At 41.6% G+C, this 21263-nt stretch overlaps 1 protein-coding gene across 1 annotated transcript; it reads left to right on the top strand.

Moving 5' to 3' along the window:
• Positions 1–227: 227 nt before the first annotated feature.
• Positions 228–17969, top strand: LOC136752739 (dual specificity calcium/calmodulin-dependent 3',5'-cyclic nucleotide phosphodiesterase 1B). Its single transcript, XM_066708294.1, has 14 exons — positions 228–417; positions 4079–4192; positions 4723–4905; positions 5111–5177; positions 5405–5521; positions 5889–6029; positions 7429–7529; positions 10495–10620; positions 11207–11308; positions 11420–11540; positions 12535–12616; positions 13224–13341; positions 14280–14416; positions 16907–17969. Exons 1-14 carry the CDS (start codon positions 365–367, stop codon positions 16996–16998), a joined length of 1554 nt encoding a protein of 517 aa, XP_066564391.1. The 5' UTR covers positions 228–364; the 3' UTR covers positions 16999–17969.
• Positions 17970–21263: the final 3294 nt, after the last annotated feature.

Genomic DNA, 21263 nt, shown 5'->3' with positions numbered 1-21263 from the left:
GATTTTGAATAGATGTTACTTTAAAAAAAATAAAATAAACATACTAATACAAAATAAAAAAATCCCAGTAGCATGACTGGTTTCCACCCCCTCTCGCTCCTGCACAACACAGACACACACAAACATGCCCCTGACCAATCACAGCAGGGCAGGGGCCAGGAGGGGTGGGCGGCTGTTTTCCGTGCTTGCAGTGTCTCAGGACTGTACAACTTTTGTCATATCCTGAGAGCACTTTTCTCCCCCCCCTGTCTGTCTGTCTCTCTCTCTCTCTCTCTCTCTCTCTCTCCGTCTCCTTCTCGTCTGTGCGGCTCCATCTCTCACACATTCTCGCACTCGGGACGCACACCATTTCCTCTCAGCTCTGATGGCTGAGCTTGTGAGAGTTCGCAAGAAACACCTCCAGACTCCCATCTGCAGGTAAGTTCAGCAGGGAATGGCAATCTAGCGCTAGGGTAAGTGGGGCTTCAAAGCACCTCACTCCTGTCTTGACTTTCAGCATGTTGTCCTACTGTCCTATCTTGCTAACTTTCCTGGGTTCTTGGACAAAAGTTATAGAGGGAAGGAGGGGTGCGTTTGTATACTATCTTTGGTCCAAGCTCTTTTGCTGCTTCGTAAAACAAAAGTCACTAAATCTTCTGTAATTTTTCATGACACTGGTCTCTCTCTCACAGTTGGCTCTGCGCATCAGAGTTCCTGCATGGGTTTAGCTCTGTGAACTGGGCTCTCGGATCAAGAGGCTTTAAAGGAAAGACTTCTCGCCCTGTAATAAATTTATTTGGAATAGATAAATTAGTCGCTACGCCTCTCACCACCAGCACCATCTCCAATAAATATTTACTCAACTACTGTACTTTGTGGCGTGAATGAACATCCTTGTTAGGAAGCTGTGAGATAATGCATCAGTCTTGTAAGGATTTTTTGGTACGAGTTATGCTGGGTGAAGTCTCCAAACATTTCTTCAAATTATCTTTGCTGTGGCTCCAATAAGTACATGGGGAGTATGTACGTAGTGGAGTTATATGTTTTACAGAAGACAGATATTGAGACACTGGTTACTACACTCAAGATTACTGACAATAATATTTTCCCCAAAAAGGGGGTGGGGTTAAAGCTAAGGAACAAAATACTGGGATTCAATAACGGTTTGTTGTATAAGTTAAGCTGTATAACATGAGTGGACAGAGAGTTCTGACCCCTCCAGCTAGCTTTTGATAACTGTATTGATGATTAAGAGTTTGCATTCAGGATATGGACGGATCACCTTGTTTCCAGGCAAGTGTTAAGGTTAAGATTCTGAGCTTTAGGAAAAGAGGAAGGCTTCTATGTAGCTCACGCTCCACAACAAGGTGGGTTAAACTTTCGCACGCTGCCTGTTGTGCCATCACTGGCAGGGGCTTTCCACCCGTATCACCGGGCAACACCTCCCTCCGCTTTCCGGTTGATTTTAAGGGAACACGTTCCAGGAATTTCCCATGTTGTAGGGACAGGATACTCACCGGTGTGCACCTGCGTGGCTCAATCCAAACAACGCCCCTGCAAGACCAACAGATTCACACTAGATGACTTGCAATGAGATTTTCAACCGCTTTGGGAGACAAACAGCTAATATGAGATTATTATACAAATACTACACCTACTACTACTGCCAAGAATAATTATGATTTCATATATGATGCATAAATACAGATTTGGAGTAATAGTTTCAGTACATTGTACACAGCTGGTGCACTGCAAACTTCAGGACAGAATGCTTTTCCTTTGACTCAGCATTAAAATCTCAAATGCCGTATTTTCAATCTCTCATTCAGAGGAAAATCTGTCTTTCTGCCGAGTACAGCAGCAGTTGACAGTGGTGGTTCCTATGACCACACAGCTTTGTTTTGTTTTTGATTTTTTAAGTTCCTGTTTAACTCAGTGGAACATCATTTACAAAGAGTGTCTGCTTCACACCTACACTAAAACCAGACACCAGCTCTCATCTCCCACTTCTGCTTTGCTTGGTTTGTTCTTCATATCTTTAGATTGGCTCAGTCAAAATCAGGCCTCGAAGAGTCCAACTGCTTTCTAATACAGCATCCAGTATACAATCTCTGAATCGTGTTTAAGAATGGGTTACTACCTGCTTGGAGCTTATTACTGTCTCCCTTCTTTGTATGAATGCAATCATTTCAATTCAATATGACTGTAAGTGCTAACCAATAGAAGCGTCTAACTATATTGTAATGTATTTATTAGCAGACAACCTTTCGCTCACATAACATAACATAACTAGGCAGAGCAGTATGATAAAGGCCCAATACTTGAAGAACCAAGAACTAATGCACTGGACAGCCATTGGGATACAAATCCCTAAGCAAATAAATAAATCATGATAATTCATATAAATGAGAGAAATTAGTCAGGCAGTTCAAAAGGTGCCATCCAGCCAGCTTTGTGCCAAGGGTAGGGTCATGTAGGGTCACATTAGATCATGTAAACTGTTTACAGGTCTATATTTATTTATTTTACTTTATTGTATTTATGTATTTTATTTTGCTGTACTTTGTTGTATGTTTTCCAGTCTGTGGTTACCCTGCGAAGGGCGCTATACAAATAAAAATTGATAAATAAATTGATAACATACCAATCTCTAATTCAACAGAAACATCCATTATTAGGGGCAGAACTAAATCAGTTTGGGATTTTGGCTCACACATGATGAGAAGTCCTGAAAGTAACACGTAAGATAATAACATATAAGACTGCTTCCTGCACTCCGCATTGCTCTCTGTCAGTCAGCTGTAAAATGTGTGGTTTCAATATCAAAAGACTTGCGCCAACCAGAGAGCTACTAACATTCGCATTTCCTGTGAGAAACCTTGATGTAACCACATTTTTACTGAGACACAAAACTACCATCTCCTTTTTATTAAAGTTAAAGAGGTCATTGATTTAGATAAGGATAAGGTTGTGATGGGCTAATGAGAGTGATGCATCTAAGGCACAAATTGGTGTGAAATAAAAGCTTGCATGTTCTTGCTTCAAACATTAGCACAACTGCTGTCCTGCAGGGACTTAAACAGATGGCTCATTAAATACTACAAATTCATGTTGTTGGTTTTATTAAACTTGGAGGCAAAATGGCATCTGTTGCAATACTTCATAACGGTATTTTTCTGTGAGTTCGGAAGCAAATTCAGCTTGTTAATCGTTTCTAGAAGCTTCTGTTTGGTGCAGGCTGGCAGCGTTAGACACGTACAGTACTGATGGTGATATAAAGACACTGTACTGCTTCTGGACAGCAAGCTTTCTCCCGTCATGGAAAATTGGACATTAATGATGCATTGCTGCTACCACCTTCCCCACACAGCATGGTATTTAGTGTTAAATAACTTCCAAATCAGTGCTTCAACAATTATGGAGGAGCAGACAGCAAATATCCCACAGAGTCCACAGAGCTGCAAATTGCTTCCGTCTGTTGCCAAAGCATTCTCGTACCGTCTGGTAATCAGTAAACACTCACATCAGAGCGTTTTCATCTGGAAAGGAAAAATACTAAACAAATACTTATCACAGACTGCCTGTATTGTGTGGAAGCTCTGCGGGTTCCCTCATATGTATTGTATATGCTCACAATACCTGCATGTCAATTGTTATATTATCATAGATATCATATCCCAAAGCCAAAACCTGTATCCAAGGCAAGTCAAGTTCAAAAATACAACAGCTGGTAAAATTACAGGGAACCGTTCTAAAAAACAAATAAATGTGTTTTTGTTTTGTTTTGTTAAGTACAGTGTGGGTCAGCTTCCCGTATAAATGTCAGCGTTTACCTATATGACAGTAAAACATGTTCAATCTGATTTTCCTAAAGTCCTAAATACATTTTTGAACCATTCAGTGTTAATACAATCAGAGATTGAGATTACATTTTTGATCTACTGCTTTCGTTTATAAAAAGGTGGTTGCTAATAACAATTACCCCTCCCACTGATCAACACGTTTCAACAATCTTCCAGACTGATACACACCAGAGAGCTGAGAGATCATAGTTGAATTGGTTTTTCCTCTGTGTGTGTGTGTGTTTGTGTGTGTACAGATTACGGTGCATGGTGAAGCAGCTGGATGAAAAAGATGTTGACTTTGAAGATCTGAAGAAGAACCTGGATTACACTGCATCTCTCCTAGAAGCTGTTTACATTGACGAGACCAGGTACTGACCTTCTTCCCCCTTTATATCTCCTTTGCCACACTCTATTGGCTCAGGCAAGTAAAAAACATGGGGACCACCAGTGAGGAGTGGCAACAGCACAATATCAATTCTGCCCTAACAGTTCTCTACTGATTGACATTAACTTCTGTAAGTTAATGTTAATGCATCACAGTTGAAAGGGTAAGGTAAGATAAAATACTGCAGATTGTGCCAAGAACAACTTACAAAAGTTACCATAAGATCTTATCAACACAAGCATTTGCAAAATCAAAGTTGAAAATCAAGCTTGTATATGCTTGTTTCTCCTGTAAACACTACTCCCTGCAGACTAGGCAAACGTCTGCGTCATGACTCCTGAACAATTAAATCTGCCTTCCTTTTTCTTACTCCAACACATGGCACTAAAAAACGTGTCCGAGTCATTTACCACATATAGCATTTAATTTAAACATCCCCAAGTCTTCAGTAAAGCTCACGCCATGGCTGTCTGATATGCTGACTGCACCTGTTGTCTCGGGCCTCGCTGGCAGACAGATGCTAGATATGGAAGATGACCTGCACCAGATCCGCTCGGAGTCCGTCCCCACAGAGGTCCGTGATTGGCTGGCCTCGACCTTCACCCAAAAGGCCCGCCCACCTGCCCGGCGGTCAGATGAGAAACCCAAATTCCGCAGTATCGTCCACGCGGTGCAGGCTGGCATCTTTGTGGAGAGGTGAGTGACACCAGAGACTGCATGACCTCACACCTACAAAGACTCTCTTCTATATGTGCTGTTAGTTTACCCCACTGGTTTGCGAATTTGTCAAGCTTGTTTAGAACTCCAGCAAAAAGCATTCAATTAATATGTGTGAAAATCCATTTGTTTTCACCTTTACTTGCTCGCAAAGTCTTAATTAAGTCTTCTTAACCTGTTTCAGGATGTTCAGAAAAGCCTACACTGCAGCCATTCCCAACCAGCCTTCTGCCGTCATTCAATGCCTCCGGGTAAAGAAATGAATTTCTTGTCTTCCCCATTACACAAGCAGGTACTGTAAGCAAGTAACTGTGTGAGACTTTTACGTGAAATTGAAAAGGGCAAAGTTAAAAACTTCCGCTGTGAGCCATACATGTGCCCGACTGTGTTGAATACTGCGCCGGTCATGAAGATAGCTACCATGTCTTCGGCTGACTTGTTGTGAGCGATTCTCACAAGGTGTTCTAATCGATTCCAGAACATCGACCGGTGGAACTTCGATGTGTACGCACTGAACGCCGCCAGCAAGGGGCACACGCTGCAGACCATCGTCTTTGAGCTGCTCACCAGATACGAGCTCAACACCCGCTTTAAGGTGCGTGCCACTGTCACTGTTTGCCATCTCCTCATTTAACACAAAACAACCTTAAAGACCTTAAAGACACAAGAGGTTACAGACCGAAAGCCCACTGTAGATGAAACCATGTCAAGAGTGTTATCAAGATACCAATGCACCAAGGAGACCAGATACCAGCATAAAATCCTTATGTTGTTTTCCCTTCAATTAAGTCTCAACCATGTCAGTTAACATTAGTTTTTGCCTCACATTTTATTCATTAACAAAATGTCTTGAGAATAGCCTGCTGTCAACGAAATGCAGTCTTTCCCTCGCGCCCGAGTGGGGGGCACTTCAGTTCAGAGTTCTGGTGATGAAATGGTTTTATGGTCTGTCTGTGCTGCAGATCCCTATCGCATTCCTGATGTCCTTCCTCGGAAACCTGGAGAAAGGCTACAGCAAACACCGCAACCCCTACCACGGCCAGGTCCACGCTGCAGACGTCACACAGACCGTCCACTGCCTGCTATTACGCACTGGCCTGGTGGTACGCTATCAGCTCCCTCTCTCCCAGTCCCCTTGAACAAGGCTATAAATAAGACTCCCATTGCACAGCAGTTTGATTAATTTATAAAGATTCAAGTCTTGCTATTCCCAGTGTCCTTTATTTTATTTACTTATTTACTTATTTATTTGGGGGGGGGGCAGGCAAATACAATAATTCCCAACTGTACTATTGAAAAAAACCTTCTAGTTAATCTTTCAAGAGCTCAGAAGCAAGTTGTAAAAGGTCAACAGTGTTGGTTTTGGACCAGACTCGCTTGACTAAGGAAAGGATGACCTGGCCATCATAATCCCATCCCTCTAGGTGGAATGAGCCAAGGGACAAATGCTGGGAAAGTGAGTTTGTTGCCGGATACTTATGTTTGGGAAGTCAGGCGCGGGATTAGGGTTGTACTTCTCCCGAATTTCAGTTTAAAACTCCATTATACACTGCACTACCAATAGGAGAACATTACTTTTTGAATGAAGAACACTCTAGATTAGAGGCTTCAACCTTGGCCCTGAAGAGACACAGTCCTGCAGCTTTTACAGGTCACTTAAAATGAAGAATGAGTAGAGATCTGAAAAAACATGTTGATTTTTACTAATTAAGACAATAATTGGTCTAGCTCGTTCATTTGAAAGGATGAGTGCAAAACCCTGCAGCTATCTGAGAGCAGGGTTATGGTCTCTAGTCTTGGAGAGTTGGGGTTTGCTGAAGACCTGCAGCAGCTTTAACTATTCTCAGGCTGGGCTCTTTGTAAGAAACCTAATTGCAGCAAACAGGGTCCCTGACCTCTCTGTGTTAATCAACAGGACAGAATTATCCCCCAAACTTCGATTCCCTCATTACCACAGATTCACTAATTGTCTCTCAAGGTTAGTGGAGTGGCTGTCCGATTTCTATGGCTGCAGTGTCACTCATTTCAAAGCAGTATTTGATTCCATACAGGGAAGATGGGAAAATTAATTACAAAAATGTAACACCCCTATCAGAAGTTCCATTCTACTAAACCATGTGAATTGACAACAATCTTGAACCAAAGTCTAAACCTCTTAAACCTCATGGCCTAGCACTTATAAACACCTGGAATATTAAACAGCCCCTGGATACGTTCACCCTTTCCCTCAACTGGGACTAATGAACTGAGGGACTTTGTGCAACACCCATGAACACCAGAGACACTTTAGGAGGGAACTGAAACATTTGATGTTAAATTTAATTTCAGAATTAACTTATTTCATAACTGCTCGATTGGAGAAGCACTTTGGATTTAACTGACGGCTAATTAATTTCACAACTCAGTGCCGGTGTAAACTCAATGAGTACTGCAGTGTCGTGTACTAATTCCCAGCAGCCCTTTCAATAGGCCCTGACAGTGTCGTCTCTCGTCCCCTTGCAGCACTGGCTCAGCGAGCTGGAGGTCCTGGCTGTGCTGTTTGCCGCCGCCATCCACGATTACGAACACACCGGGACCACCAACAACTTTCACATCCACACAAGGTAAGACTCCCAGACTCTGGGCCCACCAGGGCAAGCTGAAGCAGCAGTCGCTCCGAGTCTCCTTCCTCTTGTGGCCGGCAGAGACTGAATCTCCGGGAAACTAACCAGTGAAATGGAAATGAGACTTGAAATGAGCCGTTTGATTTATTTTTAAGGTTTCATAAAGCAGCTTGTAAACACTGAAGATGAAAGCAAATGCACAGAATAATAATGCACTTCCTGATTTAAAAAAAAGTTTCCATATCTTAAAATAAAATTAATAAGTACATGATCAGGCACCAGGTGCTTGCCTGTAAACGAGACAACGCCTTCTTGAGCTTTCATCTGCAGGAATAGTACAGTGTGTGGAGATGGCTGCTTAGAGTATTTTTTTTCCATTTTGTTAATATACTCAGAATAATCTGCACACAATTTGCACCGTCTCTTTAACAGGTCTTTTTACAGGTCTCTTTAACAATTGGACTCCACCTTCAATAGGTGCACTATATACAACCCAGCAAACAGCACAGAGCCAGACAATTATCACAGCAGAAGAATATTAACAGGAGCCAGAATTATCAAATCTAATCATAACGATGTGCTCTTACAGCTTGCTACAGAGACATTTGTCCAGACAAGAGTACAGCTTAGTTAAAGATGAGAGCACGTAAAAGATGTGAAGCGACGACTCGAATACACTGGCAATTTCAATATCGGGTAATGCTTTATGAATTCCTGTGGGATTCACATTTTAAGAAGTGCTGCCCATTATTGTCAAGCGTTACCAAAGACTGTGTTTTAAGTCGATGTTTAGTATTAATTTAGTCTTAAATAAGCTTGCTCAACTTTCCAAAAAACAGCTCAGCTTAAGCAAACAGCTTTCACAGGGCATATTTATAGCTGGCCGGTGGAATTTGTGTCTTGTTGTTTTTCTCTCCCTTCGAGGTCCTGTAACAAAGATGACGGTCTCTTGGCATGTTGTCTTTTTATTTTTGGAAAGAAAACATTAGGCCAATTCTCAGTGGATGTCAAGGTGAAAGGGGGGCTCTCATATCATTAGTTTCTAGTTGCTCTGTAAAAGTCATCGATGATTACAGGACGTCCAGCTGATCTACCACAGATGCCTCGATCAAGGCTCGTCAAAATTTCATACTTTAATTCACATTAAATAATTATACGAGTGCCTCTAGTTATTGGGTTTATTTAAGGAAAAGCACTGCAAACAAACAACAAACAACAACAAACTAATATTTACGGATAGGTAGGTACAGACGCACAGTGACTAATCATTCTTTTGGGACATTTCAAGGCACGGATTCTACTCCTTTAACTGGGAACGTCCCAAAAATGTTAGGCTGGAGCTGACCTCTTCCCTTCGAAGACTCCCTCCTGGGAACTTAACTCTCTGGTTTATTTACTGTACATACTTCAAAAGAAAACCAGCCAGCAAAGATCATGTCAGTGGCGCTGATTGTGTTTGTATGTTATTTCCGAGACTAGATTCAAGCCCTGGATTCGTCACTGCTAGTAACCCTCACACAAATCTGCTAAGAACATCACTACCACCCAAACAGAAAATCTGGATTGTGTTTTCTTTTTCCTACTAGAATTCTTAAGTGTTTAGGACATTGTAAATAATCAAGAGTCGTCAACAAGAACATGAAGTTTGGTGGAAGTTTTAATTTGTTTATCTTAAATGTGTCTGCTAATGTTCCTAATGCAGGTGACAAAAATAAACCAACCCAATCTCAAATAAACCTGCTGCAGTGTAGTGCCCCTTTTCAAAAAGGATAGTTTTGGTAGTTTTTGAAGTCCTTGAGCAAGGTTTCCAATCTCTGACCATCACAAAATACAATGTATGTCTGTTCCTCTTCTCAACTCAAGTTGCCCAAGTTTCAAGGGGTGGGAAATGAATCTCCTGGACTGAGGACTGCCTTACCCAGCATCATCAGAGCCCTTTCCAAAACTGAACTTTTAAATTGCACCTAAACACCCAGTTATCTGAGAAGGCTTTTCCTCTTTGATATTTCTGAGCATTTGAGTCTCCTCTTAGATTTTAATGTATTATTGGTATTTATTAGCAGAGCCTCCAGACACACAGTGTGCAAGTGAGAGCTGAATAAATGACGATTGATTGATTGATTGACATGCCCACACAGAACTGTTTAGATGAGTTCAGTGTAAGACATGACACTCTGCAGTCTGAGCAGTCGCTGTGCTGAAGCTGGACAGCAAAGAAACCACCCTCCAAATACAGTGCGCAGCGTAACCAGAGCCTTACCAGTGAGAAAGGCAGAGGGGGGTGTTAGTACAAGGCTTTACAAAGGGGGGGACCTGTTCCCAATAAGTGAAACACAAGCCAAGTGTTTCAGTTCTCTTTCTTGAGGGCCTCTCTATTTAATCTAACAATCTATTTTAACTCCTGCTTAAGATTCTAATTAAATTGTTCCCCTGAGCCCATCTCTCATCGAGAGCGTCACTAGCCTGATTCCGCTAAGCAGTTGCTCAGAGGGAAGCTGCCCACCCCCTCCGCTAATTACACAACTAATTTAGTTTTCCAGTTCTAAGATCCCACGTAAGAAGAGGAACTGGCTAAGAGTTGCCTTCAACATTTTCACTCTCAAGTCGTATCCAATTTTCTAGTAACTTAAAGGACAGCAGGAAAGGGGAACTTAAAAATAAAAAAGCAACCCTGTACAATCCAAAAGCTTGCTATTATTTTTAAATTATTATTACAGTTTGTATATATCATGCATACCAATACAATTACACATACTGGCACTATTTGTGAAGGTATTTAGAAAGAAGGAGTCTAGCAAGGCTCTGTAAACCCAATTCACAGAGTGTATGGAATCATCAGTCTGATCTAAAATAAAATCTATGTTCTATTAAGGCAAAAACAGAATCAATCATTTAAATTCATCTTCCAAGTGGTACACGTCTGACGTGCCCACACTGAGCCCCATCTCCCCCTGTTCCTTGGCAGGTCCGACTACGCCATGATCTACAACGACCGCTCCGTCATGGAGAGCCACCACGTCAGCGCCGCCTTCCGCCTGCTGCAGGAAGACCACATGAACATCTTCATCAACCTCTCCCGGGAAGAATGGGTGTAAGAACCAGCGGGGTACTCCTCCCTTCTCCCTTCTCCTCCTATCGAGTCCAGACACTTCCACTACACAGGCGCCACGTGAAAATAATCCAGCAGCACGGCCATATCGGCTAGCTTTGCATCAGCACCTTCTCAGCAGGATATATCAAAAGAAAAAGTGCCCCACAACATGAGAAGGACATAATGCATTTTTACTTTCCCCTAACCCCAAGAATTCTACTGCCAACACTATATACATTTAAATAATGATAATAAGAATAAGAAATAATAAGAATAATAATCTCTACTAAAAAACAAACTTCTGCAATCAAGAAATGGTTCTTGGGTGACACCCAACACTCCACCTTTGTGGTAAATGTGTGGGATCAGGCACAAGGTAATTATACTCAACAATCGCATCCGATACATTCATTGGGCAATATATTTCCAGCAGAACATGCCCTCTGTAGCAGACCAAAACAAAGATCACGTAGCCCAGGAATACTGTCCACCCATTCATAAAGGGGATCATCGCCAGCTCCAGTGTGTAATTATACATGTCCTGCACCTGGTCATGACTTATGTCCTCTGTCTGTGCTGATGACAGGGAGCTGCGTGCGTTGGTGATAGAGATGGTGTTGGCCACAGACATGTCCTCCCACCTCCTACAGGTCAAGGCCATGAAGTTGTGTCTACAGCAGCAGGAGAGGTAAGCAACTCACTTCCTGGAGTTATCAGGACACAGCCTAGCTTCCTTAGAACATATTGTTGGGAATCATAATAACATCTTGTAAAACACAGTGTCATCGTCATTCCACAGGATAGATAAAGCCAAGGCGCTGTCTCTTCTGCTCCACACGGCCGACATCAGTCACCCCACCAAGCCTTGGCCGCTGCATGCCCGCTGGACCAAGTCACTAATGGAGGAGTTCTTCAGACAGGTATCTCCCAAGGGATACACATGAATGAGGTCAAAGGCCTAAACCAAACCAAATCAAAACAGTTACCTACCCATGAGTCACAAATTACAAACTTGTACCCTATGGGTTTGATTAATAGTTAGAACCAAAATGGCCTTGGAGAATAAATTAAACCACAATTGCATACATTTTTCTTTTTACTTAACAATTTATGGGTAGTTCAGAGTTTTCACTTGTTTTAAGCTTATGTGTAATTTCCAACATGATACTATTGAGAGGAATGCAGAGGTTACACAATTTGTGTTCACGCCTCAGTGAAAAACAGGCCCTGTACGTGCAGGAGAAACGGTCCAGACGCCAGCGTCTTTTCCTTATGACTCAGAGCAACCCCTGCTGTAGTTCAGCAAGTCCTAAGAGGCTATGTACTGTAGTTTGACATCAATAGACTATTAAGAAGAGGATCTGACTAAGCAGTGCAATTACAGAACAATTACCTGCCTTAGGCCTCAGCCAGGACTGACTTCAAGTGCATTTCCACTTATTTTGAATATACCAATACCAACAATAAAAAAATCCTTCTTTCTTTCAACGGACTGGTATCACATACACAATATTAACTGCAAAAGTCATTATACAGTTGCCTATTTTTAGTAATTAATGCATTTAAATAAATGTTTTGTGGTTGATTTTGTTCATGCCAAAAAACAAAAACAAACACGTACTCTGCAAACCATTAAGAATCATGTGACACATGCATTCGTAACCATTAATGACTACATAGATGTCTGCAGTATGTTTCCGCTGACGGCCAGCAGTTTGAACACTCTAGAAATGTGTTTAAACTGGTGTCTGAAGACATAATTCATTTGTATTGAACTGTATTAATACATGTATACAACTGTATAGTGACTTTTGCTTCACCCTGGACATGTGCTCAACCGCAGAGAATGCTGAGGAATTAAAGATATTAACTTTAATAAAGTGCGACTGATTCAGTTTTGTTCTTTTCTATTAGGGGGACAAGGAGGCTGAACTGGGCCTTCCTTTCTCTCCCCTCTGCGATCGAAAGACAACTTTGGTGGCCGAGTCCCAAATAGGTAATGTATCGGCCTGTGCAGTATCATTGTTTTTGGCGAGACATTTTCAACTGGCATTTGCAGCAGCCCGATGTTTGAATACATTGTCATTATTTATTATTATACAACCGTGTTCAAAATCCCCTTTGCTCTAGTTCCCTTATTAGGTAGAAATCCGTGGCGTGCACGGCTGTTATTGGGCCATGTCAGTTTATCCTACATTGCTCTGAGAAAACTAAATGGTTTTCCTCGGTGTACCACAACAATAAACTAGTGTCATTATAAAACAGTACACTGATGTAAGAAGGGAAGGGAGGGGGGATTTATTTATAAGTGGAATAAAAATGAAAAACATCTCACTGTATTGACCTCTCCTTTCAAACTGTTAATTAGCACAGATGAAGATTCACAAAATGTTGTTATAAACGTAATCCCCTTGTGCACTGTTCTGTAACAGCTAGCAAGAAAGATGCTTGACTGCTCCTTGTCTCAGTTAAAGATTTTCGACATGGAGGAGCGTGGAGGGCTTGCTACTGCTTGTGTGTCCGGGGGGGGGGACGGGGGACAAAACGATTACAGCATGTACAGTAGTGTAGCTCTTGTTTATTTTGTACTTTGTGTTATGCAGGTTTTATCGATTTTATCGTGGACCCAATCTTCTCCTTACTGACTGAAATGGCTGAAAAGATTGTGATCCCATTGGTCCAGGAGAATCCTGCCCAGCCTGACCCCTGCCAGAGATACAGGTCTGCTGATGCCACATTATACATCCACACTTGACATTTTTACTACACAATCACATTTATGGAAGTGAGGATGAGTAAAGGGCGGGTGTAAAGCACAACAATGAGTGCATAAATATATATTCCAAAGCCTATAATAATTATAACATGTTTCCCTGCAGTTAATATTGTATAATGTGTAAATGGGTACAAAAAGACTGGAATTAACACCAAAATAACGTAAAGTACTTCAGTGTGTGGGTTAAAGTACTGTAAGTTTAGTGATTGATTCCAAATAAGTATTAAAAAGTAAATCATAATTAAAAAAAGGTTTAAAAGTATTAAAACAGTAATTTGTTTGATACAGATATTAGTATATCCGTTTGTGGGTTGCTGTCACTGCACAGTTTAACATGACTTAGGAAAGCGCCAAGTCCATTTTATCATTCTAACAGTTGGAGGTGATTAAATGTACAACTAACTTATCTACTTCTGTCGTACTAACATAACAAGAACTACCTTTATTTAATACTACTTCAATTGACATACAGTGTAACCACATAAAGTCATGATGTTCTGTCCCCGCCTGTAATCTATGAGTGATACAAAAACCGTTTTCTGTATTGTTTTCTGTATTATTGTATAAACAGTGCCACCAGGTGGAACTGCGTTGCAATTACAACTGAGGTATATTTTTACACCATTCTTTGCATTCATCATGAACACCATGATGCATCTTAATTCTTTAAAAACACGAATTTGTATAGAAATATGTAATTTTACTTACCTTAATGTCCGTTCCCAACACTACACTACATTACATTGACATTCTAAATGAGTTAAAACAGCAATTCGGTTTCTTTTGGTTTGGCATTTGACAAAAATGGGTATCATAGGTTACAGCCTTACAAAACCCCTGAGAGCAGCGAGCTGCTATGTTAAGAAACCCGTGTCCCCGGCAGTTCGCTGTGGAAGGAGAGCTCCCGCGGCCTGCAGTGGAGTCTTGCCCACGTCACGGCCGAGCTGGTGAGCTTCCGATCGACGTGGACTCGACACACGGAGGACAACAAGTTCAAATGGAAAGAGCGGGCAGCCAACGGTACGTGTCCCCCTTGAAATACATACAGTTTGTTGATGGCCGTCAGTGTCACTGTGTGTCCCACATGCGCAGTGTTGACGCGTCTCCTCTCCAGGCTCTATCGGTGAGACACCAGAGCCCGCCCTGCCGTGTTGTCATCCAATCCAAGCAGGCTTGTGTGATTGACAAGGCCTACGGGGTTAAATAAAACACACAATTATACGTTGCATACTGTATCACCTTAAGAAAAAAAAAACTAACATTTTCCTTTCCCAGCCTTTGTTAATGTAGAACCCCATTCTCCTGAAACAATTGCCGGCAAGGTCTGTGTGAATGGATTATTGCTGGCAAATCGTTGGCGCCAATTTTCCGGCAAGGGTCCTAGTCTAATGACCGGCATTTTGCGGCAACGTGTCTGTGTGAATGGAGCCGGAATATGACCGCCGGCAAATTCAGCGTCGAGTCCCTGTGTGTGGACGCAGTGGTCAGCTGACTGATGCAACCAATCAGAAGAGGCGCATGTGTGCGACCACAGCACGACGAGGTCCAGCCGCCTTTGAACAAGAACTTGTGACCGAAACGAGAAAAGGACAGGGTTCATAGACATGGCGGAGGATAAAACAACGGATATTTACATTTTACATGATTAGTGCATACTAAATTGCAGCATAACGCGAACAATAACAATACATATGACTACATTGTATTGTTTACTATATATTTCCTATACACGTGTGTACATTTGATTTTGTAAATTGCATTATGCGTTGAACTGTACTGTAGTTGTGCACTTTGTAATGTTATTATTTCTAAGTCAGCCTGGATAAGTTCGTCTGCCAATAAATAAATAATACTAATAAAGTTGCTACGGATATAGTCTAACACATTTGACTACTTCTGATACAACCAGATAATACAGGGTGTGGTCACGCTGCAGGATGTGCGCAGATCTGACCAGCAAAGCCATTCATTTTCACAATCAGATGACAACAGTGTGAATACTGTCTATTTAAACACACTGTATGCAGTTATACAGACACAACAATAGGCTGCTATATCTGTGGATATTATAATCAGCGTGGCGCTGCAGAATGGTCATTGTTTTGCCTATATATAAAATATACAATAACACAGTAGTGTGACGTCTCCTAAATATCCATCTCGGAGTATTTTACTGCTTCTGCCATATCTTTAAAGGGGAGATGATCGCACTTGTACAGACAGTCCACAGTGCCGGCCCGGCTCTGCTCTCGGACCCACGGGCTTCTGCAGCGGCTCGGCCCCAGGGCCACAGCGCTCTTCCCGGATCTCTGTTTTCTGTGCGAATGGGTCTTTGCCGGCAATTTTCCCGCATTCAAACCCGTTGTGAATGGGGGGCAACAGGAAAACAGCAGGCAAACGTTGCCGGCAATGGGGCTTAGGATTGGCCATTTTCCATCTCACTAAAGCAAATGCTGGGTGATTGAGCTCCCCCTCGGCGAGTTTTGTGTTTAATGTTTAATGGATTACATTACTAATTACAGCTTTAGGCTATTCGTTTATGGTCGAAAGTGAAATTGCATTACTCAACTGTTGCACACCCTCCGGCAGAAAACAAAAAACAAAAAAAACATTTCCACTGCAAATACAGAACTTTAATGTACAGCATTAAATTAATTATTAAAGCTTAATGCTATTTATTTATATATTGTCGATATTGAAACTGCATTACTTTTGTACCCACCCCTCCCTGCCACTGAGCGGCATGCATTATTACCAATTACTGAATCGCCCCCTCCCGCGGAAAAAATAGTGACCACTGCAATAGGACTATTATTAGCCTATTATTAATGCTTTAGACTATTAATTTATTGTTGATATTGAAACTGCATTATTTTCTGTAATATACACTAGCCTATATATGTGAGAAACATCTACTGCTTTATGAACATATCCACACCATTTATTTTAAACTTGTACAACTTTAAGACAAACTTTTCTCCAAAATAAATAGTTTTAATGTTTTTCTCCCGGTAGAACTGTTGGAAATAGACCAGTTCCATATCTTCTCAGTGTCCCAGCTCATCTACAAAACTGTACTACCACTATTGCATCAGTACTGAATAAAATTAATAGACAAGTACTTGAGTTCAGTAGGAATATGATGCATGAGGCGCCTGTGATTCTGTCCCTCTCACTTTTAGACCCTTACAACCTATCCAACATGAATATACCTACCAATATACTACAGCCATTAACATACATACTGTTACATACTATTACTGATGCATACTACTCCTTAAAAAAAAAATTAAGAGACCACTCCAAGTTCAGAAATCAATGTACATTTTTTCCAGAGCTGTATATTAAACTCTATACTACCATAACAGAACTGCTGAGCGATCCGGTACAAAGCATTCAAACTATCCACACTACGCACTATAAATATATAATAAATATGGATTTCCATATTAAGCTGTTTTATGCAACTGGCCAGAGGTTCTAACCACCCATCTCTGATCTGTTCCCAAGGATCAGCAGACCAGAGCTCCATAGAAGAACTCTCTCCCAGTGAGGAAGACTTCTCCGAGGAAGATCCCACAGAGAGCTACTGCGAAGACTAGCATGGCAGACATCCTTGGATACAGACAGCCAGCTTGACATTAAACAGCCTGTCACTCTCTTTTTACATCAGACTGGGGTCTATGAGCCAATCCGGACTGAAACTCGCCCTTGCGCTGTCAAGAGGACGACTCCCTCGAGCCAATCTGGTTAGGGAAAAACAAAAACAACAGTAGGGATCGAGGTCATTAAGCCGTGACTGAGGTGTCACACTCTTGTGGTACAGATGCGTGACTAAGAAATGTGCGGTTGTTTAGGGGTGATGCATGGGATGAAATTACTGTTAAAAAAGTAAAAAGGGCCGGGGGGGATTCACTAAGCCATTTATGTATACATTCCACATTTTCATAGCATAACACTTCATCCACTCCAGTTAAGGAGGTGATTTTAAAGGGCTATTTGATATCTGCTGGATTTGTGCTTTGCTTTGAGCAAGAACCTACATGGATTTGATTTCTCCCACTTTTCTGTACGCCAAACCCTGTGGCGGATGTATACATCCCTCAGCCGGTCAGTTGGTCAGTCAGTTGTCAGTACAGTACAGCCAGCTGAGCAAATCTCCGGTCACGCATTATGATGCACTACACATGATGAATCACTGCTGTAAGAGCTGACTTGCATCCGGTGTAGAGGGCGCCTGATTAATAATATCCTGCATGAACAAAATTATGTGATGTCCCTGTTCAACCACAATAAGTGGTTAACATTAACCATGATCCTCACCCACATCACCCACTATCAAATTCACCAGCTTTGGACACCTCGGTGTATCATTTCTTAACTCATTTCTATTTTATATGAATGTACAGGGAATTTGAAAGGGGTTGGGTTTTGTGTGTGGCTGTTACATGTGTAATATATATATATATATATACAGTCAGGGAAAAAAGTATTTGATCCCCTGCTGATTTTGTACGTTTGAACACTGACAAAGAAATGATCAGTCTATAATTTTAATGGTAGGTGTATTTTAACAGTGAGAGACAGAATAACAACAACAAAAATCCAGAAAAACGCATTTCAAAAAAGTTATACATTGATTTGCATGTTAATGAGGGAAATAAGTATTTGACCCCTTCGACTTAGTACTTGGTGGCAAAACCCTTGTTGGCAATCACAGAGGTCAGACGTTTCTTGTAGTTGGCCACCAGGTTTGCACACATCTCAGGAGGGATTTTGTCCCACTCCTCTTTGCAGATCCTCTCCAAGTCATGAAGGTTTCGAGGCTGACGTTTGGCAACTCGAACCTTCAGCTCCCTCCACAGATTTTCTATGGGATTAAGGTCTGGAGACTGGCTAGGCCACTCCAGGACCTTAATGTGCTTCTTCTTGAGCCACTCCTCTGTTGCCTTGGCTGTGTGTTTTGGGTCATTGTCATGCTGGAATACCCATCCACGACCCATTTTCAATGCCCTGGCTGAGGGAAGGAGGTTCTCACCCAAGATTTGACGGTACATGGCCCCGTCCATCGTCCCTTTGATGCGGTGCAGTTGTCCTGTCCCCTTAGCAGAAAACACCCCCAAAGCATGTTTCCACCTCCATGTTTGATGGTGGGGATGGTGTTCTTGGGGTCATAGGCAATATACCTCCTCCTCCAAACACGGCGAGTTGAGTTGATGCCAAAGAGCTCGATTTTGGTCTCATCTGACCACAACACTTTCACCCAGTTCTCCTCTGAATCATTCAGATGTTCACTGGCAAACTTCAGACGGGCCTGTACATGTGCTTTCTTGAGCAGGGGGACCTTGCGGGCGCTGCAGGATTTCAGTCCTTCACGGCGTAGTGTGTTACCAATTGTTTTCTTGGTGACTATGGTCCCAGCTGCCTTGAGATCATTAACAAGATCCTCCCGTGTAGTTCTGGGCTGATTCCTCACCGTTCTCATGATCATTGAAACTCCACGAGGTGAGATCTTGCATGGAGCCCCAGACCGAGGGAGACTGACAGTTATTTTGTGTTTCTTCCATTTGCGAATAATCGCACCAACTGTTGCCACCTTCTCACCAAGCTGCTTGGCGATGGTCTTGTAGGTCTACAATCTTGTCCCTGACATCCTTGGACAGCTCTTTGGTCTTGGCCATGGTGGAGAGTTTGGAATCTGATCGATTGATTGCTTCTGTGGACAGGTGTCTTTTATACAGGTAACGAGCTGAGATTAGGAGCACTCCCTTTAAGAGAGTGCTCCTAATCTCAGCTCGTTACCTGTATAAAAGACACCTGAGAGCCAGAAATCTTGCTGATTGATAGGGGATCAAATATTTATTTCACTCATTAACATGCAAATCAATTTATAACTTTTTTGAAATGCGTTTTTCTGGATTTTTTTGTTGTTATTCTGTCTCTCACTGTTAAAATACACCTACCATTAAAATTATAGACTGATCATTTCTTTGTCAGTGGGCAAACATACAAAATCAGCAGGGGATCAAATACTTTTTTCCCTCACTGTATATAAGGACCAGAGATAAACCCTTCCTGATTCTTCTCCAGTGAGTATCTTATTGATAACTTGGGTCAAACTCATAAACGGAATTTCTGTCACATTATTTGAAAACGCAGTGGATATGCAGCTTGTAATAATTATAACTGAAGGATGTAAGAGATACAGGGGATGGCTTCATTATTCATACTATGGGACAGGAAAATGTCCCATTGGCTTTTGAATTGGCATGTTGTAGAATGTCAACTTAAGAGCATTTTGAATATCTATTAAACCTTGTTCATTACATTCACTGTGAACAAGCATCACAGGGTAACAACCGCATCAATCATCAGCAGTGTTGGAGTCAAAACCACCCTATTGGAGTACGACAGACCAGGACTGTCCGAATCTGAGTCAAGACTAAGACCAGAACTGTCAGAGTTCGAGTCAAAACAGAATCCAAAGATGTCAAAATCAAAAGAGTTGAGACCAAGACCATCTAAAATATTACTGTACAGTGTGTGCATAGTGTTATTAATAAAACAGATATTATTATTAAGGCTATTATTTGTATTAATCATAGTAATAATCGTAATGGAATGCATACACCACATGAACAGAGTAAGGGCTCTTTTCAAAACAAATGAGGATTTGATATGTGTTTTTTTTCAAGAAATATGAATTAAATAAACCACAAAGAATCTAGAAACAGCAAATAATGTTTCAAACAAAATTCCAGGTCTTATTTTACAGATTGGTCACCTACAAAACCAAATATACATGAAAGAAGCTGCAGCCACAATTCATTATTATATTTCTTTATCTTATACTGGGCAACTAACACTTTTTACAAGTATGTTTATATATAATTATCCATGTACATATTTACAATTACATTCAATTACCCATTTATACAGAGCCCTGACCACCACTCCACATTGCTGCGGATGTTGGCAGCATGTTGATCAGGCACACCACCTTGTAATTTTTTTTTTTAACAACTCTGCATTTAAATTTAACCAAACAAGTGGCTAGTTGATTCTTGCAGAGTAGTCTGACCGTGGGATCTTACGACACAGTTTCAGCCTCAAAATTGAGTCCTCAGCCACTGAGACCTAGACCTTAAAAAAATATCCTGAGTACTACAGGAACCGCTGTTGGTTTTCATGCCACAATGGGAAGCACTTCTACAGAGAGGCTGGGTGACATTGGCCTAAAGAGTGTACGTCTACCAGATTCTTTCCTGGGTATTTGAAGGGTGAAATCCATTGATTGCCTGCCCAAGTGGAAGAAATACGTTTGATTACCCAGTTATCCAGGGCTCCATTAAATGAGGTTGTTCCAAGCATCAAAGCACACACGCTGCTTTTCAGGGACATTGATCATGGTCAGCTCAGCCAGGCAGGTTGCTCTGGTCGGGGAAATGCCTGCTGTATTGCTGGGGGGTAGACAATCACCAACGTGCACTCAAGCAGGGATAAGGTAATGGATACACTAAGTAATTAATATAAAGATCTCGCCACATCCTGGCAATTGCCAGCATGAGAAATGAAATGATTGTTGTACTGAGAGGGAAAGAGGGTCAGGCAGCTGTATACTAAAAGGGAGGGACAGTAAAATCCATATTCCCCCCCCCCAACATATAAGGTATTAGGCATTAGTGGTTGGTTGTCTATACGTCTCTATGGAGAGATGGAGAGGGTTTACCCTACGCGTATTCTAGAGTTTTCAATGAAAAACAGTTTGTTTTAGACCCTAGAGCAAATAAAACAGTGACCCACCTGCAAATTAGAAAAAGTACAAAGTGTAGCCTATCGCTATACTTTATGCTTTATACAACGCGAA

This window comes from Amia ocellicauda, chromosome 7, assembly GCF_036373705.1.
Source record: "Amia ocellicauda isolate fAmiCal2 chromosome 7, fAmiCal2.hap1, whole genome shotgun sequence".
NCBI lineage: Eukaryota > Metazoa > Chordata > Actinopteri > Amiiformes > Amiidae > Amia > Amia ocellicauda.
This window is presented reverse-complemented; position numbering and strand designations above follow the sequence as displayed.

Excerpts from the sequence above, each read along its gene's own strand:
- LOC136752739 (XM_066708294.1), top strand. The coding sequence starts at position 365 with ATGGCTGAGCTTGTGAGAGTTCGCAAGAAACACCTCCAGACTCCCATC. Across the intron at positions 12,617-13,223 it reads GGTGGCCGAGTCCCAAATAG|GTTTTATCGATTTTATCGTG; the intron begins GTAATGTATCGG and ends TGTGTTATGCAG. Across the intron at positions 14,417-16,906 it reads GAAAGAGCGGGCAGCCAACG|GATCAGCAGACCAGAGCTCC; the intron begins GTACGTGTCCCC and ends TCTGTTCCCAAG.